Below are 27,385 nucleotides of genomic sequence, written 5' to 3' on the forward strand. Positions count from 1 at the left end.
CAATCAATCAATCAACCAATTTATCAACCAGTCAATCAGTTGACTTTTAAAAATGCAAAGGTTAACTTATGCATCAAATTCAATGACTTGCTTGTACTGTTTCAGAAACCATCCTGTTCCCATATGGCCAAGCTGAGGGGGACTTATCTCTGCCTGCTGATGGACAGGAGAAAGATGTTTCTTTACAGTCCCTCATAGAAGTCAACATCGGCTTCCCCTTAGACGGGTTATTCTATTACAGTCTTTATGTGAGTTTTATTTTCTGTTCAAGAACTTTTTAATATAGCATTTCTTCTCTGAAACTGAAATCTCCATCACATGGAAATATTACAGCATTCTTCCTCAGAGTTTGGACTAGATAGGGAAATGTAAAGAAATAGAGTAACATGAGAAATACACAATCCACAAATTGGAGTGATCCGCCATGTTTATCTATCCTTATCGCCATCTACGTGGATATGAAATGCAAGTCATGTAGAATATCATTATATATAGAGTGTAATGTTACCAACCACCATGTCAGTTGGCAGGGATACAAATATACAGCATTGAAGTTACAGGCAACTAAAGAAAGACAACCAAAGCACAGCTTCAATTATCAAAGAACTTTATTGTTTCCCTTCACAGCTCTCTGACAATGGGTTAATAGTGTTCCCACCAACGGCACAAGCGCGTGCTACCAAGCCTCCATATCCCAACCCGACCAGGTTCAGTAGTGCCAGCACAGTGCAGGCCGGAGTCCCGCCCATGGTGGCAGCGTTTTGGGCTGATGTGGACCTCACCAGCGATGTTGGGCAGGTCTTCTATCATGTAAGTTATCTGAAGTGCATCTTTGCCATGGTGAATACTGACCAACCAAGGCCATGTATCTTTGCAGCTCACAACAAAGCTTCTGATCTAATGATTCAGGGATAAATGTATTTTCAACAGTGATTCTCTGATAAATTTATTTCATACTAAATCATAGTGGCGTGATTATTGTCATTATTTATCATTATTTTCAAGCCAGTTTGTCTACTGTAACTGTATGTTGATCATTCCTTGCTGTGTGTTGTATGGTAGGTGTATTCTGACAGTACTGTTGGTGAGTCCAGAAGAAGAAGAACTGTTGATGATGCCACCCGTGCTATGTATGACCTGGTGACACAGAGGGTGGACCAGTACTTTTCTGAAAACTTTACCGCCAGCTGGGTGCTGGTAGTGACGTGGGATAAAGTCCCTGCAGTGGAGGCCATCTATACCAAACAAAATGTGAGTATTGGTCCGTGTCAATTAATAGGCCTTTTGACTAAAATGTGCAAATTGCTGTTGTCAGCCAACATCATTCTCACCACAGAAGTGAACAGGAGCTTGAAACAATAATCATGATTTCTGCATAATTAGTCCCATTCATTTGGCTTACATAAGAAGGCTTTGATTTTGACCTGGGAAGTCTTTGAAAATCTCTACATCATATGGATACCTTTTTAATAACAGTTGCCATGTCAGGAATGTAATGATTTTGTTCAAAAGTCAGGTCAACACCTGTAAACTCAGCATGCCTGTGACAGGACAGGAAATTATTCATTTTAATGACAAAATGATGAAGCTGTCCAAAGATAAATCATCTTGATTTTAGATTTGTTCTTATTTAGTTTGCTTTCTGTTTGAATGGAAGAAAATTGCCTTTCAGGTGAAATTCACTTCCTGCACAGTCAATGTCCTTGGTGCTGAAAAGCTAGCTTTTGTTACTATGAGGTACTACATGAACCTCTTGGATGGACATGCTAATTTCTGATGTACTTAGGCCACACCAACTTGATTGTATGGATATAAAGGCCCTTTTATTAGTGTTCTGAGTCAAAAATTATTCTAGAGCCTTAATGATCACCCCAGATGATGTAAGCAATAAAATCAAGTCACTTAAAGGTTCTTGGAATAAAAATATGTTTCCTCATTACTCCATGTCTTAATGATCATTTTCAGCCCAACACATTTCAAGCTGTCCTGGCCACAGATGGAGAAAACTCCTTTGCTTTCTTCATCTACAAGGAGGATGAGATGCTGTGGACCAATGAAACTCAGAACATTGTCCTGGGATACAACAGTGCAAATGAGAACAACTTTGAGAACATTCAGCTTAGCAACCCCTTCAGACCTGACCAAGTCAATGGGAACACAGGTTTGAAAGGACGCTGGGCATACAAGTTGGCTAGCAATGCAGTCAATTATAAGAAGCTGTGTAGTGACTGGTACCATGCAGAGCCCGACCCGTCCCTGTGGGTTGTTGGGGAGGGGCAGTGCCCCTGTACCCTGTTACAGGCACTACGGGACCTGCGGTTCATCCCTGTCAGCCTGTCACCCAGGGAAGTCTTCATCCTGCTGCTGGTGAATCAAGGTCTATAAGAAATTCAATTTCACTTTGAGTTGGAATGATATTTACACAGCTATTGTGGGAGTCTTTTATTGTGAATGTTTTCGATGTCTATTTTTACTCTTTTTTTTATCCAATGTCATTGTTTTTTTCCAATTCAGAGGTGCAGTTTTGAACTTCTGCCTTGTTGTTTTTCCATATGTGCAGACCTTGATGTGTGCATCAGCCCCCTGTTTGCCAGCCCCACGGGTTCTAGTGTAGACTGTTGTTATCGGTTCCTGGCCCTGAACACTGAGATACCACAGGCTGGCAACCACTATAGGTATCAGAGGTCCTCCCAACTCTACATTGGTGAGTCCTCTGGACATTTAAGATGCAGTCTGGTCTAAAATCACATCTAGGTAAAATTGCAATAACCTGACTTTATCTTAAAAATCCTGACTAAATGGATTGTACCAAATAGAAAAAATGTCAGTTAATAGGATTACAGAACTGTACATCTCATCCTTTCCTTGCAGAATATGATGTTCAGCCCAAATCCTGGTGCTGCGATCTCTCTGATGATGATGGATTCTGCAGATTATTCTACCAGAAGAGGCCTCCAAACAGCTGTGCTGCCTATGCACCTCCAAGGATAGGTATGTACTGATACAGTCTATAGCAGATTTAGTACAAATAGCTACAGGTTTTGTTTTATTTTTTTACCTACAGGAAGGAGGGGTACCTCCTGGAGGAGTAATGTAAATAGAGTTGTGCGCACATTAGCTACGACTCACAATCCCTTGGCTGCATTGGTATGTAACTTGTCTGTCATATCGTCTGCTAGAATGCTGGAGATGATGCACATTTCTTTTTACACTATGATAGCAACTTTTATCGGTAATGTAATATTTGGCGTCGGTGTGGCGTAATGGTGAGAGCATAGGGCTGCCAAACAGCGTGGCCCGAGTTCGATTCCGGCTCTCCCCCAAACATGTCTGGACATGCACCCGACGTTGTGCCCTTGGGAAAGGCACTTAACACAAAATCCCTCACTTCACTCAGGTGTAAATGAGTACCTAGCCTTGTCTAGGGACATCCCTCGGATAGGACGTTAAATGGAGGTCCTGTGTTTGAGGAGAGCCATACCTTGAGCACGTAAAAGAAACCAACCGCATCTTTCGAAAAAGAGTAGGGGCATGCCCCGGTGTGAGTGGCTCAAAAACGTTCCGGTCTAAATGGGGTAGGGAATTTCCCGAGCAGCCTTCGTAACCCCTGCTTCTCCTAATGGGTCAGTGAAGTCATACTTGTCTTGAGCATTGATGTTTCTGGCCTAGGGTGAAGAGATGCTGCTACAGTAACAATTGAGACGCCTTTCTTCGTAAATCGATGGCAACATCAGGCTCTGATGAATTGATTAGAAAAATTTAAAAAGCACCCCTATATTGACGGGCTTGTGGAACGGGCCATTAATCTAGTAAGTCTTTTGTGGGTGTGGGTTTGTTTCAAGCAGATATTGGGTGTTGTGTTGTTATAACTTCCTTATTTGTCTAGCAGCTTTACGCCACCTGGTACAAATCTGGCTCAAAGTACACAGGGTCTCCAAGCAGATGTCAGGCTCCGGCTTCAGGGCTACAATTCCGCCAAGAAAAGTAGGACTGAAAATGTAATCATATCGGTGAAAAGCAGGTTTTCACTGCTTTCCGATGCATTTATCGTTATCGTCTGTTGTCCCTTTATTTTGGGTCGAAACCATGGTAAAATGTAAGTTTTGGACCCGAAAATTATCATTTTTTTCTCACTTTTTTGATCAAACCTGCTTGAAAAAAAAGAGTTTTCCTGGGGTCACGGCATATATGCTGAGAAAGCTTAGTAAATGGTGTCCCTGAAAAATGTAAAAAAATTAAAAAGTCATGTGATAACTTTTTCGCAATCTCCGATGACGCAAATTCGGTAAAAAAAGCATTAAAAATGCTGCTATTGGGGACATCAGGCAAAAAAAACCGCATCACCGTTGCCGCGGACTAATACAAAAAAGGCTTCAAGACTTGCCGACTGCTGCCTACCCCTGCGTCAGGGAACCCCGCAGCAGTATAATATAATACTGGATACTACCACGTCCAAAAATACTACAACTCAAAGGCTTTTCAGGAGATACAAAAAATCTATGCACAGCTAAAATGATCACCGAGCAATAGGGGGCAGAAATCAGCCACTTCCGACAGATTACCGTGTCATGACCCCATCCCTGGTCAGATTTGAACTCCGACCCGGAACCTGAAGTTATTCTCCTTGTAAGATTTTGACAAAAACACCAATGCAGTTCCACCAGGGGGCCCAAAATGAACCTTGACCTTTGTTCTCTCAACACCTACCCACATACCAAATATCTTTACAATCCATCCAGACGTTCTTGAGTTATGCTGACTACAAGCATCCGGACACACATTCAAACAGACACGCAAACACACACGCAAACACGCTCAAAACAATATCTCCATGAAAAAATCTTCATTTTTCATAGAGATGATAGTAAATGCTACTTTTAAGCCTTCTTTACAAATATGAGACTTTCATACTTTGAACAACTTGTTTTTGTCAAGCCAAGGTCTATGTCTTCGCACCTATAAATCAAGATCCTTTTGATTTGTCTTAAAATTTGGCATGTTGGTGGCTATAGATGGTATCAAACATCTTAGCCACATTGCAAACACCATAATTACTTCACTGACGTTTGTGTCCTACAGACTCTCGTTTAGTATTTATTTCTGTTTTATTTAACCAGGCCCAGGGTGGCCCATCTCAGTCTAAGACAGTGCTTTACAGTGGGACCCTAGAAGACGTACATAACATGTAATGATGTTCGTTCATTGTTGTCGATGAGGACCTCGACTCCAGTCGTCCTTGTGGGTGCGGGCGTGGCTGATCTGGCCAATTCTTGTGTTGCACTGTAGGCTGGGTTTTGGCTGTGCAGGGTTCTCTTCTCTCGCCTTGAGCGCCTCCCGCCTGCTGGCAGCTAGGGTGCTCTGCGAGACGGGCACCCTGATGAACTGCTCCGCACCACTGGGTGCCATCGGATGCGGTGTCTTCCCAGCTTTCCACTGGGATACCAAGGCTCTTAAGTGTTACCTTTAAGTTGTCTTTGAATTGGAATTTGGGTCATCCAGAAGGTCTTTTACCTTCTGCAAGTTCCCCAAAAAGGCAAACAGTAGGATTTTGGGGATGCGTTGGTCATTCATGCATCTGATTTGCCCTTCCCATCTAGCTTGGGCCTTCTCTAAGAGGGTGTGTATGCTGAGCAAAGTACCTTCTTTGTCAACAATGTGATCCTGCCAACGGATTCTCATCAGTCTGCGTAGACAAGTTGTATGGAAGTGGTTCAGCTGTCGGGCGTGCCTGCTGTACACTGTCCAAGTCTCACAGGCGTAGAGAAGTGTTGTGACGACGACTGCCTGGTACACCTGGAGCTTAGTGCTGAGACTGATGGCCCTTCTCTCCCAGACAGTCCGTCGGAGTCTCCCAAAGGCACTGCTGGCCTTGGCGATTCGGCAGTTTACTTCCTCATCTATGTTTGAGTGCCGTGACATGGTGCTGCCCAGATAAGGGAACTTGTCTACTGGTTTTAGGACTTGGCCATGAACCGTGATGCTGGGCTGCTTGTGGGTCTTACCACGTGGTTGAAACATGACTTCAGTCTTCTCAGTGATACATGTATCAATACATTACATGACATGTAACAAATTATATATACAAATATATTACACAAAACTTGAAAAAGCCATAATCGATACTCACAATCTATATTCTTGTCCGGTCACAGGCCAGTGTGAGGTCAGAGGTCTGCTCTCAACTTCATCATACACTTAAATGTTGCAATGTTTGTACATTTCATTGTCAGCTGAAGCTCATTTCACCCACAAACGCCTCTGTGGCTAAACTTATACCTTCCACATTCTAGATAAACTTGTGGCAGCTGCATAGACTAGCTTAAACTGTGACAAGTAGGGTAGGTATTATTATTGGGTGGGCCGACTACTCTCTCTTCGCAGCCAGGGGCTGAATAGACCCCTTTCCAAATACCGCGGCCATTTTGAATCTAGCGCGAGCGCGCATAATTCGAGCGCGGGAAAAGTAAACAAACGGTAAGCGGTAAAGCTTTGCAACGGCGTCCCCAATAGAAAACAGTGTTGAGTCATCTTCTGCGGCGAGATGTTCTCCTCTTCGGTGAAATCCATCGATACATTTGCATGGCACAAGTAGATAATATTGTTGTGGACACTTGGACTCGATATCGGCTAGTAAAATTGTGAATTTCGGCTACTTTTCCACAGTTCCTGCCGGGCTGTTGAGCGCGCGCTACAGTGATAGAATGCTAATATGTCTACACCGCGTGCTTGTAGTTTCCCTAATAATGCTAGCTAGAGTCGAGAAAAAATCCCACAAAACATATACTCTTCGGGCTGTGACCCTTGTAGCTACGTTGAGGTATATATATAACTGTTGAGCCTGGCTGTCGTGACAATGACAACATCATCTTGAAATCAAGTGAGTTTGGGGTAGGGTCGTGTTTTCTGTGCAGCGCTACATCGACTTCGCTCAGCAATATTCTATATTTCCGCCAAATGAAATCCTACAAAAACGTGAAAATATAGGCTTGAGCTCAATGTCCTCAAATTTGGCAGAATTCCGGCGGCTTTTTTGACGATCTTTTCGGATGCCAAGAATTTAGTCTTGAGGACGGCTAGGTATTTGAGTGAAGGTGTGTTTTCCACTGTATGTGGCGTTTCTTTAAATCATTTTGCGCGGCAATATTCAAGATGTCTGTTGGCCGGATGGAACCGAAAAATAAGTTAGATAATATTGGCGTGAGGACTGAAGGACCTCAGGCCGATATTTTCCTTTTTTGTGGGGTTTCATCCTGCGGAGGTCTAAAATATTTCCTCGAAAAGTGATGTAATGAAACGCTACAAAGAAAACACGCCCCCTGCTTCACTAACGAACTTCCTCACGCTAATCTTGGCACTAAAATATCGTCAAAGCAAAACCTCCTTGGTCAAAGTCAAAGGAGCCACCGAAGTTCCGTCAAATTTCTACTCGCAGAGCCCTCAAGCCTATATCTTCACGTTTCTGAAATGTCCTCCGACGGAAATTTTAAGATATTACGGCGCATAGTGAAAACACTCCATCTTTACTCACGTACTTTAGGTTTTGATATTTCAGAAATGCGTCAAAAGAAGCCGCCAAAACTCTGCTAAATTCCTAACCAAAAGGACCTTGAGCTCAAGCCTACATTTTCACGTTTTTGTGGGATTTTATCCAGTGGAAGTATAAAATATCTGCAGACGAAGCTATGTTAAGAAAGGCTTGACAGAACACACGACCTTCTCGAGCGCCCAACGCGCGTAGTTTTCCCAGGCAAAGTTGTCATCGTCTAAATTACGGTCACAACTGGTAAAATTCTGTATATTTCTATCTACGTAGCTACAAGGATCCCAGTCCGAAAAGTGTGTGTGTTGTGGGATTTTTTCTCGACTTTAGCAAGACTTTAGCTAACATTATCAGGGAAACCACAAGCACGCGGTGTAAACATATTAGAGTTTTTTCACTGTAGCGCGCGCTCAACAGCCCGGCAGGAACTGTGGAAAAGTAGCCGAAATTCACAATTTTACTAGCCGGTATCGAGTCCAAGCAAGGAGGTTTAAATTTAAACCTCCTTGGTCCAAGTGTCCACAACAATATTATCTACTTGTGACATGCAAATATATCGATAGATTTCACCGAGGAGGAGAACATCTCGCCGCAGAAGATGACCCAACGCTGGTTTCTATTGGGGACGCCTTACCGCTTACCGTTTGTTTACTTTTCCCGCGCTCGAATTATGCGCGCTCACGCTAGATTCAAAATGGCCGCGGTATTTGGAAAGGGGTCTATTGCGAGGAGCCCACAATTGGCGGGGCTAGATTGCAAGGGTCTGTAGCGACTGCCATTTGGCGCTAACTCAGGTGACCTCAATACAACAATTACCCCATGTGCGGCCATAGGACTAGGTTTTGAACCAATCACACCGGGACGAACCCCTACTCTTTTCGATAAGTGCGGTGGGTTCTTTAACGTGCTCGAGGTGTGGCTCTCCTCAAACACAGGACCTCCATTTAACGTCCTATCCAAGGGACGTCCCTAACCAAAGCTAGGTACTCATTTACACCTGAGTGAAGTGAGGAAAGTCGTGTAAAGTGCCTTTCCTAAGGGCACAAATCAGGGAACCCCGCCGGATTCGAACTCAGTACCTCTGGGTTCTGGGGCCAAATATCCTGCCGCTGTGCCACCGCATTGCCATGTCATATGAAATACATTGAGATATTCTGAAAGTTGTTGGGTAACAGACTTATCAACTGTTTGCAGCAGGTGTTCATTTCTTCTAGTTGCCAAAGTTTGCTAGTGTAAGAAGCTTAATCTTTATTGGATGATCATGGTTCTTAAATGACATTGTATGCAAATGCTTCCCAACGCTTGGCTACAGACAAAAGACAGTGGAAAGCAATAATCAGTCCATTCCGAGTCACCACGAGGGTTTTATAATAATGTTTGTAATCATTTTGAAAAATTTCTAATAAAAGAATATCTGACTAACAATAGTTCTAAATTTTTCTAAAAGATCAAAGACAAAAATATGAATTTATTTGAATTAAATTAGATAATTTGGAAATATTTTGAAAGTAACTGCACAAAAACCTCTTTATTTGTAATAATTTCTAAACATCTAAAGTATGTGATTATTTAACTTTTAGAAATATTTACAAAAAAAGGTAGAAAATGGTTAACAATGGTAGAATGGTGATTGCCCCCATAAATGTAGGTGCTAATCCAGCCCTTCTGTCTGCCTTTGTACATCTTTAGACTTCACTGCAGGACACCGCTCGGTCCTTTGTGGAAAGCATTCTTCCCTAAACTTCACAAGGATGTGTGAATTACTTTCTTCCCAGCCCTCTGACCTATTTATAGAGATGTTACAAATAATGGTAGAAAATGGTAAGAAATTGTAAATAATTGTAAATAATGGTAGAATGCTGTTACTGTTATTTAGAAACCATTGTAAATATCATATTTTACATCATGAATATTTCTTAAGTTTTAGAAAGCTTAAGAAATATTTATAAAGTTGAAATCACATTCAAAATATTTCAAAAGTATCAAATCTCGTACACAAATAATAACAATAACTTAAAAATAGTTCTAAATTATGAGAATAACAACCCTCACGGTGACCTGGAATGGACTCGTAGATAACATAAATTCGCGGGGTATATAAATTCGCCATTTTACGGTGTATTTTAGGGATATGTGCTAGATGCAGAATCAGTTATAACGCCAGCAATGCAAACCAGATGGACTAAGTTAAACGTATTCAGAACACTGGCTGAAAAGCTTCGATAACCATGCATTAGAAGTTGGCGACGTCAAAAACTCTCCGTCCCATATTGACAGAGTCTGGGGGCTTCATGGGAGAATCACACTGCATGGTTGTTCGTTAGTTAAAGACAAATGTCACATCCGCTTCCTGCTAAACACAATTATTTACAAGACAACTTATTACAATCTCTTTTGCTAACCTGCAACTGGATTCTAAGTGTGATCAATCATCAAAACTCCTCTTTGTTGCTACAACCTACGGCACATGTATTTTTCCACCGCCATATTATTACCCAGAATCCTGTTGTCAAGCAGACGACAAAGGTTTGTGAGGAACACTTTTTTGTCTAAATGCTGCGTGTGATTGTGGACTGAGGACGATATTTTCCTCAAAGTTTGCTCCTAACACAACAAGGAACACATGGGCATAGTAGCATTACCATTGCTACGGCATCCAGCTAACTTCCCATGAATAATGTACACGTTGCCATGACAGTGGATGTCGACTTTGAGTGACGTTCTACCGACTCAACAAACGGGATGTTACAGAAGGCCTGATGTGTGTGGTACGAGTCCGTATGACCGTTTTGTCTTGTCTTTATTTTTCTTTGGTCACGTTTACATGACCTTGGCACTTTCCTTAAGTCAAGATGGGCACAACAGCTGCTGTATAAAAGCTGATTAGCGGCATATATTAATGACGAATCTTCTCTCCCGGAATAATGTTTGCACCTGCCTGTCCAAGAGCACCGTCATTCTGCGTGCGGCGTACGGTAGTTTCAAGTTGAAATATTATGGTGTCAGCATAGTAGGATTGGTCTGGACCAATCGTAGGGAATTACGCTGGAGGAAGCGACCTCTGACCTCCGCTCGTGCCGCCTCTATTCTGCGGCATCCGCCATGCTGAACGGCGCTGCTGGGCTCGCCTCCCGCTCGATGTTCCGGTCGGAAACTTTTCCCCTCTCGAGCTTCCATTAAGCATTTCAACTTACCGTGTGGCATCGTTGGGCCCGACGCGGACTCAGGCAGGGCCGCGGTGTGCTGAACTGCCGTAGCGTGCAAATGGACTCCCAGTAACGTTGCCCACACATGGATTTGCAGTCCTTATAAGTTAGAGCTACACCCGACGACTGATTTTGGCTGTCTCTACACTGTCATGTAATCCGTGGCGGCGTCCTGAAGAGAGTTTTTTCTTCACCTGAGCCGGGGACTGCACACCCGTTCCTGCCTGATCCTGAGTTTGGTGCGACAATAACGTCTACACAGCACGACTAGAGAGAAAATCTAACATATATAGCATTAGTGCAAAATGTAATACATGATACTGACAGAATAACAGAAAAAAGGATGGTTTATTGTTCTGCCAGATTGATTTCAATCAACCATTATTGGAAAAATGGTGATTTTATGTTAACCAACGTTACATACTGACATGTGGCAAACATGATGATGATCCTATTAACTTGTAACAGCCAGAACCGAACTCACGACTTCTAGTTCCATAGGCAGGGCCGCTAACCACTGGACTATGCATGCTACCTAACCATACAAAAGCAAACAGAAAAATTGTTAGCTAGTACATGTTTATGCACTTTACATTCATGGTATGCCTAAAGAAGAGTCTCTGTTCCCAGCATTGCTGTTTGGGGATCCTCACATGAAGACTTTAGACGGCATGGACTACACTTTCAATGGACTCGGAGAGTTCACCCTGATGGATGCAAGAACGGGATACTTCCTGCTGCAGGGTCGAACTGAAAAGGCCATCGGCACACAGGGCGATGCTGAGGCCACAGTCTTCACTGCATTTGTATCTAAACAGGAGGGCTCCTCTTCTGTAAGAGTTTGACAATATTGTCTTATCATATACATGTTTATTAAATACAGATCCATATCCAGACATGTAACACGGCATTGAAGGATAGGATGCTTTGCAGTAGGTGAAGGTCTGGATTCTAAATTGAATTAACCAAACAGATGTCTGGATGCCACAAACGAATTATTTGGAAGGTGGTAGCTTCACAAATTTTTGCCCTGATGAGAAGTTTCCAAAATGTTTAAGTATTAGGCTAACATTCTATCATAAAAGCTATATCGCTATAATAATTAGATGTTGATACCTTCTTAATAATTTAATTTTGCCCCAGCTATTTGTCAACGTGTCCCTTTTTATTTTGTTTTATTCCAGGTTGAAATGGGAATGACTAATGACAGAACAAACATGACACTTACAGTGGATGGGCAGAAGTTTAACATCACTACCTTGGTTCAGAACAGTAAGTCCTCGCCATTTTATACCAACAATTGTGGATGTAACTTGTACAAATACCTGAGCAGGAAGTGAAATTGAAAGTGATCTCAAACCAGTTTAGCTCACAGAGCAGCTAATCTTCCACTGGTAGTGACAGAAACGACAGATGCAACATGTATGCACAGTATTTACAGGTCTATTGTACCAGGGAACTTCCCCTTGCTCTTTTTGACAAGTTTGATTAACAGTAGCCTACAACTTATCGTACCGTCCTGAGGACTGCAACCCTTTCTAGTAGCGTACATGTCGGGTGAGCGACACAGCCGAGATTCAAACTCCCAAACTCTTGGTGGAGAGGCAGGGTCACTAACCTCTGGGCTATGCACTGTGACTTTGTGTTGATGATTCTGTATACACACAAACCTCTTTCACTTTTGAAGTTTTTCTTGGATTTAACTTACTGCATCTTGACTTTCTTCACATTATGAAGGTCATATTTTTATGTTGTTTCTGATCATGACATTTTTATTTCTTTTTCCAAGTTAGCCCCAGAGAGTTTTCATTTTTATTGATTTTTCACAGGTAGCCAAAGTTTTACTAATGTTATTGTTCAGAACAACTTCAACTCCAATCGAACCAGCTTGATTGCCTCCTTCACCTCTGGTATAACTGTGACAGTCACTCTTCAGAAGCTCATGTTGATCGTCCAGTTTGGAGCACCTGATTCTTTCCAGAACACAACTCAAGGTCTTCTTGGTATGTAAAGGGCACTCTGTTGCAAACCACAACATCATAATGGAGACTGTGTCTCTCTGTGTAAAATGAAGGGTTAAAAGTCTGTAACAGACCCTCAAATATAACATGCATCAGTAAGTTGCAACAATGATATCAGTTGAATCTGGGAAAATGATTTTCATGTCCGTGAATAATTTCATCAGGTTGGTAAATGAGTGAATGGCAAAGTTCTTTATTCACAGCCACATTATATATGTGACAATACTTTCTACGTTTGGGACTGCATTTGTGATGCTGCAGCAGCGACACCCAGGTACAGTATGGAGAAGAAGCAGTCATTATTGCCCTGAGGAAGGTGACAGACAGTCCCCGAAATATTGGCTCCTGTAGATGTGGATGTGATTAAAGAATTTTGTTATTCAATCATTATCATGAGTTTAAAAAAAAAGCTAGACTACACGTTTGCTTTGACGAGAAATTTGCTTTTAACGTTTTCTTGTAATTCCAAAACAGTCAATCATGTTCCTTTCCTAGGTATTTGGAACAATGACATTCAGGATGACTTCACCTATCCCAATGGGACGGTACTGCAGGCACCAGATGGCAGGAACCTGACAGAGGAGGAAATCTTCCCTTGGGGATTGTCCTGTAAGTGTGTTAGTTACATGGCAACCAGCATCATCTGATTTATAGGGAACTATTTGTCTTTAGAATTTACTGGGTTGTATCACAATGTTTAGGTATGCCCATTTTTTGTCTAATTTTTTTTTCAAAATTTACTCTGTCTGGATCATTACTATACATTTCAAACAGAATTGCATGATATCTTTATTTTTTTTTCTCTTAGGGCAAATCACTGCAGACACCAGTCTATTCACTTACAAGGATGGGCAGAGTGCAGCATCCTTTGTCAAACCTGACTTTATTCCAAAATTCTTGAGCCAACTTTTAAGTGCTGCTTCTGACGAAGTCAGGACAGCAGCCGAGTCTCTGTGTGGCACAAACAATGAGTGTCTCTTTGACGTCCTCAGTACCAATGACACAGAAGTTGGTGAACAAACCAAAGAAAGCATCGAGACATTTGATGCTGATGCTGAGACACTTGGTAGGTTGGCAGTTTGCCTCTGCATGGGTAACGGGGGGTGCCCTAACATCACACGCGTCCTAACTGCCCTAACATCACACGTGCCCTAACATCGCACAGATTTTTTACTGATCGTATTATGCACAAGTACGCCGTGTTTGTGACCACTGACTATTCTGAAATTTGCATTCATAATAATTTATGTACGTATTTATTCCTTGTTTTGTCCAAAAATTGTATTTTGACAATGATGGTAGCGCTGAATAGACATTTACTGCGTAGAGACGGCCCGCGCCTCTAAGTAAACGACCTGTACCAAGTAGACATACAACTATCATACACATAAGAAATTCATTAAACATGAAATATTTGTGTCTTAAATGATTGTTGAGCTGAAAACCAACCAGAGAAAAACAACTTTGGCATCGCTGTCGTCTGGCGACGTTGTTTTCCTGCCTTTTATTCTGGCCGTGATAGTAGCACGAAGCGTGAAGGGCTCGTGAACAGTATGAATGCATTTCTTATCCAAGTATGTTCTTTAGATGAATGTGTTCAAAATTCAGTCATCAAAACCTGACCACTCTCTGGCAACCAGTGATGGAGCGCCGTAAGTTCGAGCGCATAAAAAAAGGTTGATGTTAGGGCATCTCCCGTTACATGTAAATGTACATTGTGTTCAACATGGATTGAGGTTTGAAACAAGGGGTTTTCATTACTTCAAAGCATATCTATTGCACAGATGAAGGTTAGACATCCAGGTAATAAGATACAAAATACAAAAGCTACAGAACTCAAGCAACTGGATAGATTTTGTAAATGCTAACATTTCAGGTAGTATTCACTACCAAATGGCCTTGTATCAGTTATTTGAAATTTACTCAAAAGGACAAGTTTACCATGGTAACTGCTGACCAAAACCAAGGGAAAAAGAGAACCAACTGTACAAGGCTTATAAAGAGAGGAAGAACCAGTTCAGGTCAGAACTGAGGAAAGCAAAGCTCTAACAAGAAGCCAAACAGAATGAAGAGCTGGCAGCCCTAGCAGCATCTAACGACAAAGAGTTCTGGAAAAAGATCCGACAAAGAAAGGGCAGAACCAACAGGCCACAAGTAAAAGTGAGGGAACAAGTCAGCAAAAATTCCAGTCAAGGGAGAGGAGCTTGGGCAAGACACTTTGAGATACTGGGTAACAAACAAGAAGAGGAAGCCATGCGCTTTGATGAAATACACAAGAACCAACTCGCAGAAGAGGTAGCCAAGATAGAAGAAGAAAGCTACTACAACAGCAAGGGATACTGGAAGAACCCTAAGGCTTCTTCCCACAAGAGGTAGCCTCTATTTGCAAGGGTTTGAAGAATGGTAAGAGTGGAGGCAAAGATGGCCTGGTATACAAGCACATCAAGTATGGAGGTGAGGCATTGTGGGCCCGTTTGACAGGGCTGCTCAATGCAATAAGAGAGAAGGAACACATCCCAAAGGCCTTTAAAAAAGGACTGAAGATACCCCTCCTTAAGCAAGGTAAAACCAACAAAACATACATGGACTCCCACCGGGGTGTGACGCTGTGACCTGTCATTTCCAAAGTATGGGAGAGGACATTGTTTAATAGATGGAGTCCTTGGCTCCATGATAGAGGTATACCTCACCAACTCCAGAATGCAGCAACATCACTACCGCCTTCATCGTGAGAGAAGTGATCAACCACTACAGAGAAAGAGAGAGCCTAGTGTACGGTAACCGTTGCTTCCTTGATACGAAGAAAGCTTATGACACAGTCTGGCTGGAGGGAATGTTGTTTAAAATGTACAAGAAAGGAGTAAATGGCAGACTATGGAGACTCAAGCTCATGCATACGGGTTGTACATATTCTGTCCTGCTGAATGGAGGTGTTTCCAAAGAATTCAGCACTTCAAGAGGTGTGAATCAAGGAGGTGTATTGTCCCTTACCTGCTATCTACCAGCAACAGAAGATGTGGACGACGCTCAACAGCTACAGTCGGGTGGAGTGCATAGGAGGGATCAGTTGTGCTTCGCCTGCCTTAGCGAGCACACAGGCAGGTCTGCAGAGAATGATCAACACTATGGGACATTATGGAAGAAAATGGAGATTTGAATTTGCACCAGGAAAAACTAAATGCATCATCTTTGGGCAGACAACTAGCAGCCAAAATGTGGCCAGTAATACAGGCACATGGAAAATGAGAACAAGTTCAATACCAGCGGCAGCTACATTTGTACAGTAACACATGTTGGGGTACAACACTCTGCTAACATGTTATCAAAAGAACCCATTGAGCACAAAATATGCAAGGCATTCACTTTCAGACAGAGACTACAGCGTGTCTTAGTGCAATAGGAATGACAAGTCTGAAGTCAATCCTGGACAAGTTTAAACTCTGCCTTTTCGGAAAGCTGGTCAGTCTGCAAAACACTGTACTTGCAAAGAGAGTGTTTCTCCTCAGACTGTACTCCTAAGTCCTAGCAAAACCAGGCAGTAAGACAAGAGGATTTGTGAAGGAGTGTTTTGAAGTTGCTAAGGAATATGGCCTGGTGGAGTGGCTGGAAGGATACTGGTTGACAACAGACTTCCCTACAGTAAATGCATGGAAACATCTGGTGAAGACGACGATACAGACACAAGAGAGTGAGAGGTGGAGGGCAAGCACTGCGCCCAAAACCAACTGCCACAGGTTCCACAGAGTCCACCAGACATACAAGTTATGAACACTTAAGCCAGAGTACCAGAGAGACCTAATAAGAACCTCATACTCCTCAGTACCATCCCAACCAGGCACACCGTAAAAATGTGTCCAACCTGCCACAACCCCACAGAAGACTTGGTCAGTCACCTAGTCACCAGATGTTCCACCTTTAACCACTTACGACAAACCCTGGCGGAAGAAATAGCAAACAGTCTGGGAGTAAGAGTCATGGTGAAAGTGCACGAGCAACCAGACGAGATTGTCAAAGAGGATGTAGATCCAGCTGTGTCAGCACAGCCTGTGTCAGCACAGCCTGGACAGAAGTTTCTTAATAGGCAGAGAGTACAACACACAAAAACTGAAGAACTGAACTGTGTGTTTTCACAAAGAAATGCAGGGAATTTCAATTTATGGACAGAAAAGGCCACCATGGAGGCTACAGTGCAGCCTGGCCCAAGGGAGATAGAGAGAGAAACACACGAGAACTGAGGAGAACTTTAAGAGTTAACTATGAAATGCACAGAATTAGAGACGGGAAAAGACAGAATCTTATAGAGCACTGATATGATAGATGTGTTTTTTTAGTGTCCCAACTGATACCGGTTGACTAGTTGTGTTGGGAAATGGAATACCCCCTGGCAGGTTCGTCCGCCTGCCTCCAAAAGATTGTAATTATGTGTAACAGATGACAACTTAAATGTATATAACTTTGCCTACCTGCCTACGTGCTCAGGCCAGAAACTGGCCCCTTGCTTTCCAGGAGGATCCTCCATGTAGTCCTGTCCCTTGCCCTAGCCTCTGCTTCCCGACTGTTTAAGCCCGTGTCCTTCACAATTTGGTCTTATAACTTTATAAGAATATAATTTGTCTTTTAAAAGTAAGATCGCTAAACCACATGCATGTTAAGTGACATGGCATCCCCTTTGTAAATATGCTTTCAATGCTCTCCCATGGGAGGAACAAAGTACAAGAAAGAATGAATGAATGAATGAATGAATGAATGCACTTAATGCACAGTAAGTGTACAGGGTACACCTACATGTATGTCAACAACAGTATGACTCAGGGCAATGTAACAAAAATAAAGGTAATATATGGTTTTCTGATTTAATGTATATTATTAGGTTTAAACTATAGATATTGAATCAAAAGCTATAAATTATGGTCCGTCGCATTGTTGCTCTTTTGCCCATAGCCAACTTCCCACCAAACATCACAGTCAATGCCACGGTTAATGCAGTGGTAGGACAGGAGGTGGAACTGCAGGTCATCGCTGTTGACCCTGAGGACAACCCTGTTACCTTTTCTATTGGAAACAGCACTGCCATTCCAGGAGCAACCATCTCATCTGGTAGGTTTTAGAATTGCATCCTTCTGAGTCTCCTCTCATCCAGCCCTTAGTTTGACCGTTGGGGCACCACTGTGACAGTTTTCTCCACCCTTCTTGGTTTTCTGTTTTTCTTATGTTTCACCTAGTGTCATGCCTGTCCATTCTCTGACATAATCCCTCATCTTTTCTGATGCCTACCCCTCCTTCTTTCTCCCTGAACGGTTCCTTAAATGATGACCGAGGCTTAACCAACATATTCAACGCCTCCTTCAATGCCCTGCCAGATCCCCAGAAATGGCCATATTACATCTACACCACAAAATTACACAAAAGGGAACTGATTTTGTTAAGAAAATGAACAAAAAGTGACCAAAAAATGGTGCCGTATATAGTGAGAATTAAATCTTAGGTATCTTTGAAAATCACGCTAAATTAGCCAAGTCAAAGTAGCTCAGTCGGTTAGCAGAGATTCTATGCTTGGTGGGGATTAGGAGGCCTCCAGTTCGAACCCAGGTACGGGAATACCTTTTCCTTTTCTATTTTTTTCCTTTTTCTTCACTTTTTATATAAGGAGGAAATATATTGTTTTTGCTGGTGTGCTCTTCATCTTTTTTTCTTCTTCTTCTTTTGCATAATTCATGCAGGAACTTGTATTTCCCTTACGATAAATGCTACAGATGTCATACTAGTACATGTATCTGATTTGTAGGACCTTTAGGAATGGTGAACACACCTGCATTTACAGTATGCTAATGAGGGCCTCATTTACATATTTTATACAGAAATTTCATTTTTTCCAACAGCGCCCCAGCCAGCTTTTTTAAAAAGCTTTCTTGTTTTGGTTTTAGTAAAGTTTGCGGGGACAAAGTTATTTTCTACTTTGACCCACCATTGAACCCAAGAAATCACTTCTTCGGCCACGGTGGTCAAATCAGGCCTCAAAAGTCCCAGACTTTTTTCGAATTCAAGTTATGTTCTATCATGTTCGATCAGACATGATTGACGTCAAATCAAATAAAACGCGTATTCGATTCGGGGTCACCTGAGGTCACTGCGCTAGCATGGCCCTTTCTCCCTGGGTGCCTCACATCAGAACAAAATTTTTCACAGATACAATCCATTTTCTGGACAATACATTGCTGACATTTTGTTGTGGTTAGTCAACATGTAAAGAAGCTACTGACGCCATTGTTATCTCCATGAAAAATGGAGATATAATAGTTTTGGGTGTGTCTGTGTGTTTGTTTGTTTGTCTGTCTGTCTGTTTGTGTTTCCGCACTACTGTAGTCAGTATAACTCAGGAACCTCTTGATGGATTACAATGATATTTGGTATGTGGGCAGGTGTTGTGAAGCCGAAGGTCAAGGTCGATTTTGGGCCCCCTGGTATGTGACCTTGGTACTGCAGCAGAACTTCAATTTTTGTATCTCTGGACCTGGACTTGCTGTGGTCTTGACTTTTAGATGTAGATAGCTTGTAATGTAATAAAGAAGTGGTGTAGGTTTGCCCCCCCTAGCATCTTCCTCTGGAACTGCAGGGGCGTTTTTGTGAAAATCTTTTAAGGAGAGAAACTGAACAAAGGAACAACGGATTTCCATGATATTTAGGATGCAGGTAGCTTAGATAGAGATATAAACAATGAAGTGCAGATTATGCCAATTTGGACTTAATTTGCATAGCTAATGAGGAAAATCTACATTTGCAGTGTTTTCCATTATCAGACTCAGATACATGTAACGTATGTAGTTTATGGAAAGTGGAGCATCAACAGATACCAATTATGCAAATAAATCCCTAATTTGCATAATTAATGCAAAAACGCTGAAATTCATCTAATTGAAAAATTATAGGACTGTCAATATTGCAACATGTGTAGGTAAGATAAAGGTGTTTATGATTAAGCATATATTATGTAAATGTGTAAGTTATTTGCATAAATAGAATTGTTCATGGAGATATGAGATCGCGGAACTCTTGTTCTACAGGAATCGAAACGCTGACATTTGGGGCATACGCAACTAAAATTTTATTTCATTCCAACGAGAGGATCGTTTCGAAACTATCTATGACAATTGGACAGATTCACAGGCTCCCCGGCATCGGCTTGCGGGAGCCCGCGGGCGCCTCTGTTAACCTGATACCCCCTTAGCGATTGGGACTTTACCTTAGCGACAGACCGGCGTGGGATGCAAACTTAACCGAAACCAAAAACATGCTAATACGCAACTCATGCAGACTTGTACATACGCACAAGTGTGACAGAGGCTATAGAAGCCATACAACAGAGGGCGTGTAAAATGATCCTAGCTAAAAACTATGTTATGACAGAGCATTAGAACACTGTCACTTACTCCCCTGTACCTGAGACGCTGTGATCTTTGCACTGTCTATATCTAACTCTCCCACCTTCTCTAGTTGGCTGCCTCCAAAACATATGACCTGACATGGAACAAAGGACAACTTCCAAGCTGCAGAACTTCCAGATTTAAGAATAGTACCTTACCTGTTACTGTTGTTAGTATAGAGTTTTTGAATGAATCGTAGAGTTATAATTAAATGAATCTTAATGAAATTCTCTTTGTCTCATACCCCAATTCAGCCAGGTAAGGCTGCAATGGTATGTGTGTGCACAAGTTGCAAATAAACCAGTCATCATCATCATGATGATCATCATCATCTTTTGCAGTGGATGGTGCGTTCAGTTGGACTCCCAACAGTACCCTGCCGGTACAGCTAGAGATTGTTGCCAAAGACAGCCTGGGGGCGTCGACCTCCTCCTATCCCCTGGTGAAACTGTGTGACTGTCAGAACGGTGGGACCTGTAACTTCCTCACAGCTGACATTGCTGGAGAGATCACTCCCGTTGGGCAATTTCAGGTACTAAAAATGTGGGGAAAAGAAAAACTTTGGCTTAAATAGCATGTTTTACAACTATAGGCCATCTGACAGTGTATAAGATCCAGTGTGATGCTTCAATGTAATGTACATGTAATATCTCTGTCTTAAGGTTTCCTCCCCGGCTAAATTGGCTTTTTGACTTTCCATTGTTTTCTCACTACTGAATTAAGAAAGAACTGTAACAGTTGTAGTACTGAATATTGATTGCTGGTCATGACAGAATTCTAAATCTGATTTTGTGTACCATATGGATGACGTCATCAAATTTTATTGCCTTTGGTATAATTGTCCTTAAAGATAGAATACAGCACTTTCAATTGGTACATTACACTGCAATGAAACTATGTTTTCCATGTGCATATATAATGATCAAAGCTACAAATGCACGTCCGCACAAATTGATATCTATAAAGTGGCCATAGTTATTAGAAAATGATTTTTTTTAAATTAGTTAAAAACAATTGTTTTTAATAACTACAGAAATGATGATACGTAGATATCAATTTATGCGAACAATCTTAATCTGTTCATGAGAAAAGAATGAAGTCAAAAAGCCAATTTAGCCAGGGAGGAAACCTGTCAAACAGTATATTAGACATGGTGTTACATGATTGTATATTCAGTGATCAGTTTGTTACCAAATTACTTGCATGTAGTTCTAGCTTACATGCAATAAATGTAAACCATCCTGTCACATTGTAAGCTCAACACTTAAACTGTCACAGACAGGTATCATAATTGATAAACAGTTACCAATCACTCCACCTCTCATCATCCCTGCCTTTCCCCTGTGTATAACAGGTGGTTTCCTGCCAGTGTCCTGAAGCCTACACGGGCGACTCCTGTGAGAGGGACAAGGATGCCTGTTTGACAGATCCGTGTTATCCAGGTGTCCTATGCACAGATGACATAGCGCCTGCAGCAGGCTTCACCTGTGGACCTTGTCCACAAGGTTTAAGTGGCACAGGAGAAAAATGTTATGGTGAGCTTTTTTGCAACAAGTTAAGTAAGATTTATAGAAGAACGTTTGATTCATTACCTCCTTGAAAGGGATTACCTCTATGAAAGGCAGTTCCACGGGAGGTCTTTTTACCTTCGCTAAGAAGTTTTTGGTAGCATTTGTGGGTGAGTGTGTATGTGTGTGTGCATGTGTGTGTGCAGATAATCAGCAAAACTCAAGAAGACCTGGATGGATTGTCTTGATATTTGGTATGTGGGTAGGTCCTGATGAAACCTGGGAACTATAATTAGATTTTGGGCAGCCTAGCAGCTTGTTATGATATTGCAGCAGAACCTCCTGTTGGAAAAAAAATCAAAACATTTGAGGAGCGCAAGACAAACATGTCCGACACTCACTGGTCATGTTCTAATTCTTATTTCGAAAAAATAGATGATGTATTTGAATAGAAATAGATAGTTCTGAATATGTATCATCAGTTCCTATGTCACAGTTGTCATCATCATCTTTCATCCGGATGTCACTATCAAACCACAATGATGTGAGATTCGTCATGTGTCTGCCTTGGGCTTGTACTCAGGCCCTCATTGAAATGTTTGGCATACAACCCTTTAAAACGATTTTTGAAACAACTTTTCATTATTTCTAAACCAAAAATGTATACTTTGAAGAGTCCATTCAAACATGGGGTGTCTCATTTTCTAAAGTCAATTTTTTGAGTGGAAGTATTTTTGGACTGGCCCATTTTACATTGAGGTGTCGCTGGAAGAGTCCATTCTTAAATAGGGGTGACACTTCTTGAGTTGAAGTGTTTTTGCATTGGTCTGTTTTACATGGGGATTGCACTGGAAGAGACCATTCTTGCACAGGAGGTCATTTTTTAAAAATGGACTGGGATGATTACTGTAAATGCAGAAATGTTCGCGGTGGTTTTATGTTTGCAGTTTTCGCGGTGAACTCTTTACCGCGAACTTAAAACCAGCGTGAAACGCCATTTCATAGTGTGACTACAGCGCTAAATGTGAACTCAAAACCATTGCAAACACTCTATTTTCTCCCTACCATGAAAATAAATCCCCGCAAACATTTCTGCATTTACAGTATGCAAAAGTACATCTTTGAGTGGAAGTGTTTTATGGAAGAGTCCATTCTTGCACGGGGGATAATGTTTCAATTTTGGACTGGGTTGATCAATTATGCAAAAGTCAATTCTTTTGTTGGAAGTGTATGAACTGGTCCATTGTAACTGGAGGTGCCGCCGGAAGAGACTGTTGTCGCACGGGGGTTGCCTTTTTAGAAATTGAAGTTTGGAATGGTCCATTTTCGCACGGGGAGGGAGATGGGTGAAATTTACTGTATTTGCCTGCAAACGTTGCCTGTCTAGTTACATTGTAGATCATGTTATCAGTCAATCAAAATTGAAGAAATATCCTTAGGCTTACACTTCCATTGAGAACACCCCCAGATACGTTATTACCTATAGAATTTACATTTTAAGATTGATCAAATCTTCTTTGTCATCATCAGGATAATGTGATTTGCTGACCAATAATGTGTTTCTTTGTTGCAGACATTAATGAGTGTGTTGAAGGCCAGCTGTGTGAACAGCCACATAACTGTGTGAACACACGGGGTAGTTACACCTGTGGCTGTGAAAGTGGATACACCCTGGACATTAATAGACTCAACTGTACTGGTAAATACAAACTGTCAATAAATCATTGCTTGCTCAAATCAGATAGTTGAAAAGGGATGGTAAAATTCTGTTGTAACAAGATTTCAGGAATTAAATCAGAACTTTGTGGCCAAATTTTTCTTTCTGTACAGTACACTCTACACTACTCGTGCCCGTTCAGGCTTCTCAGTAAAATCAGTGGATATCATGATAGCTTATATCAACACCCAAATGAATGAACCAGCCTAAAACAAATAATGTATACTCTATCATCACTATTGCATTAAAAGATACTAAAATGACACGACACAAGGTGAGATGCTATGAGATGTTAGTCTGGAGAATTCAGGGGTTACCTGCATCTGTATGTAACTATGAGTTGCACTTTCTGTTCTGTCCACCAGACATTGATGAATGTCAATCTGGCAGTGCTGGATGTGCAGACACAGCAACTTGTACTAACACAGAAGGTGGCTTCACCTGCACATGTTACACAGGCTATACTGGAAATGGAACTGACTGTCAAGGTATTGCTTCTTTGTTAACTGTATGAAATTCATAAACTATGATCAGAAATTTTAAAGTAAGATATATATTGAATCCTCACAAAATGGGGAACAATAGGTAATGATTTGGATAATGAGTGTGAACAAAACTTTGATAATATGTTGAGCTATGATTTTCAAATTGTACCGGTTAAGACTTCTTACATGGACTTGGAAGAGCCACCTCCTACATGTAATATTTCTGAAATACATCATACATATTACATGAAAATGCATGTTGAATTGTTAGATGATAACTATTTCATCCTAACTAACAGATGTGGATGAGTGTGCAACCAGTGAGGGAAACAGCTGTGGTATCAATGCAGTCTGTGACAACACTATTGGCTCTTATACATGCACCTGCAAGACTGGCTATGTCGGCGGTGGACGCACATGTCTGGGTATATCACACCACAACTTACATGTACATAGGGACACTTTTTCACCTCAGTGTACAGAGGCTTTGTTACCCTCGCCAAGAAGAATCTGAATTTGAAAGGGAATAACTCAAGAAGCGATTGACGTATGGTAATAAGTTTTGGTGTGTAGATAGCTTGAGTGATGATTTACATAATGAGATACTAATGATGCAAATCAGTATCTAATTTGCATAATGAATGCCTTTCTTGATTGACTCAAACATGTTACATTATGTAAGGTTCCGGGTCGGAGTTCAAATGTGACCGGGGGTTGGGTCATGACCCGGTAATCTGCCGGAAGTGCGTGGTCGTCACCCTGATTTCTGCCCGAGATTGCTTGGTGATGGTTTTAGCTGTGCATGAATATTTTGAATCTTCTGAAAAGCCCGTGAGTTGTAGTATTCATGGGCGCGGTGCAGTTGGTTTGCTATCGAAGCCTTTTTTGTATTAGTCCGCGGCAACGGTAATGCGGTTTTCTCGCCTGCTGACCCAAATAGCATCGTTTTTAATGCATTTTCACCGAATTTGCGGCATCGGAGATTGCGAAAAAGTTATCACATGACTTTTTTATTTTTTTCACTTTTCGGGGACACCATTTACTAACTGCTTTCTCAGCATATATGCCGTGACCCCAGGAAAACGGTAAGGGGAGCATGTAGTTTTCCCATTTATGCAAATGAGTATGTGCGCGAAAGCACAGACAGGCATGTATTTACACATACATTACAGCACTCCTCAACCACAGCTGTCATACGTCACTGACATGTACACATCCATGCCCTCTAACGTACATTCGGTCATACCCTTGTTCACTTGTATTCATCCTACCTCATTTTGCATCACTCTCGTACACCCTTGTGCACTTGTATTCATCCTGCCTCATTCTGCACCACTCTCGTACACCCTTGTGCACTCTCATTCATCCTACCTATACCTGCTGCACCCTTGTACACCCTCCTTATTCATCCTACTGATTCTCCATCATTCTCCTACACCCTTGTGCACTCTCATTCATCCTACCTATACCTGATGCACCCTTGTACACCCTTCTTATTCATCCTACTGTTTCTGCATCACTCTCCTCCACCCTTGTGCACTCTCATTCATCCTACCTATACCTGATGCACCCTTGTACACCCTTCTTATTCATCCTACTGTTTCTGCATCACTCTCCTACACCCTTGTGCACTCTCATTCATCCTACCTATATCTGATGCACCCTTGTACACCCTTCTTATTCACCCTACTGATTCTCCATCACCCCGTACACCCTTGTGCACTCTCATTCATCCTACCTATACCTGATGCACCCTTGTACACCCTTCTTATTCATCCTACTGTTTCTGCATCACTCTCGTACACCCTTGTGCACTTGTATTCATCCTGCCTCATTCTGCATCACTCTCGTACACCCTTGTGCACTCTCATTCATCCTACCTATACCTGATGCACCCTTGTACACCCTTCTTATTCATCCAACTGATTCTGCATCACTCTCCTACACCCTTGTGCACTCTCATTCATCCTACCTATACCTGATGCACCCTTGTACACCCTCCTTATTCATCCTACTGTTTCTGCATAACTCTCGTACACCCTTGTGCACTCTCATTCATCCTACCTATACCTGATGCACCCTTGTACACCCTTCTTATTCATCCTACTGATTCTCCATCACTCTCGTACACCCTTGTGCACTCTCATTCATCCTACCTATACCTGATGCACCCTTGTACACCCTTCTTATTCATCCTACTGATTCTCCATCACTCTCGTACACCCTTGTGCACTCTCATTCATCCTACCTATACCTGGTGCACCCTTGTACACCCTTCTTATTCATCCTACTGATTCTCCATCACTCTCGTACACCCTTGTGCACTCTCATTCATCCTACCTATACCTGATGCACCCTTGTACACCCTTCTTATTCATCCTACTGATTCTCCATCACTCTCGTACACCCTTGTGCACTCTCATTCATCCTACCTATACCTGATGCACCCTTGTACACCCTTCTTATTCATCCTACTGATTCTCCATCACTCTCGTACACCCTTGTGCACTCTCATTCATCCTACCTATACCTGATGCACCCTTGTACACCCTTCTTATTCTTATTCATCCTACCTCATTCTGCATCACTCTCGTACACCCTTGTGTACTTGTATTCATCCTGCCTCATTCTGCATCACTCTCGTACACCCTTGTGCACTCTCATTCATCCTACCTATACCTGATGCACCCTTGTACACCCTTCTTATTCATCCTACTGATTCTCCATCACTCTCGTACACCCTTGTGCACTCTCATTCATCCTACCTATACCTGGTGCACCCTTGTACACCCTTCTTATTCATCCTACTGATTCTCCATCACTCTCGTACACCCTTGTGCACTCTCATTCATCCTACCTATACCTGATGCACCCTTGTACACCCTTCTTATTCATCCTACTGATTCTCCATCACTCTCGTACACCCTTGTGCACTCTCATTCATCCTACCCATACCTGGTGCACCCTTGTACACCCTTCTTATTCATCCTACTGATTCTCCATCACTCTCGTACACCCTTGTGCACTCTCATTCATCCTACCTATACCTGATGCACCCTTGTACACCCTTCTTATTCTTATTCATCCTACCTCATTCTGCATCACTCTCGTACACCCTTGTGTACTTGTATTCATCCTGCCTCATTCTGCATCACTCTCGTACACCCTTGTGCACTCTCATTCATCCTACCCGTACCTGATGCACCCTTGTACACCCTCCTTATTCATCCTACTGTTTCTGCATAACTCTCGTACACCCTTGTGCACTCTCATTCATCCTACCCATACCTGGTGCACCCTTGTACACCCTTCTTATTCATCCTACTGATTCTCCATCACTCTCGTACACCCTTGTGCACTCTCATTCATCCTACCTATACCTGATGCACCCTTGTACACCCTTCTTATTCTTATTCATCCTACCTCATTCTGCATCACTCTCGTACACCCTTGTGTACTTGTATTCATCCTGCCTCATTCTGCATCA

At 42.1% G+C, this 27,385-nt stretch overlaps 1 protein-coding gene and 1 long non-coding RNA gene across 4 annotated transcripts in view; one reads left to right on the forward strand and one right to left on the reverse strand.

Moving 5' to 3' along the window:
- LOC136446302 (mucin-4-like) overlaps positions 1-27,385 on the forward strand; it is a 118,544-nt gene that overhangs the window by 25,724 nt on the left and 65,435 nt on the right. For all 3 annotated transcript variants that reach the window (XM_066444643.1, XM_066444645.1, XM_066444646.1), the window contains 17 exons: positions 106-248; positions 628-810; positions 1,063-1,251; positions 1,966-2,377; positions 2,561-2,704; positions 2,872-2,991; positions 11,377-11,579; positions 11,931-12,018; positions 12,576-12,749; positions 13,263-13,376; positions 13,576-13,833; positions 17,709-17,864; positions 20,530-20,720; positions 21,543-21,723; positions 23,270-23,395; positions 23,779-23,901; positions 24,198-24,323. In XM_066444643.1, the coding sequence (XP_066300740.1) occupies positions 106-248; positions 628-810; positions 1,063-1,251; positions 1,966-2,377; positions 2,561-2,704; positions 2,872-2,991; positions 11,377-11,579; positions 11,931-12,018; positions 12,576-12,749; positions 13,263-13,376; positions 13,576-13,833; positions 17,709-17,864; positions 20,530-20,720; positions 21,543-21,723; positions 23,270-23,395; positions 23,779-23,901; positions 24,198-24,323 (2,931 nt within the window). The remainder of the gene's footprint in view (positions 1-105; positions 249-627; positions 811-1,062; positions 1,252-1,965; positions 2,378-2,560; positions 2,705-2,871; positions 2,992-11,376; positions 11,580-11,930; positions 12,019-12,575; positions 12,750-13,262; positions 13,377-13,575; positions 13,834-17,708; positions 17,865-20,529; positions 20,721-21,542; positions 21,724-23,269; positions 23,396-23,778; positions 23,902-24,197; positions 24,324-27,385) is intronic.
- LOC136446308 (uncharacterized) lies at positions 11,076-20,548 on the reverse strand. The gene is made up of 2 exons (XR_010757551.1): positions 20,433-20,548; positions 11,076-11,577 (listed from the first exon to the last, which is right to left on the reverse strand). It is a non-coding gene; the product is annotated as an uncharacterized lncRNA (long non-coding RNA).

This window comes from Branchiostoma lanceolatum, chromosome 12 (genome assembly GCF_035083965.1).
Source record: "Branchiostoma lanceolatum isolate klBraLanc5 chromosome 12, klBraLanc5.hap2, whole genome shotgun sequence".
NCBI lineage: Eukaryota > Metazoa > Chordata > Leptocardii > Amphioxiformes > Branchiostomatidae > Branchiostoma > Branchiostoma lanceolatum.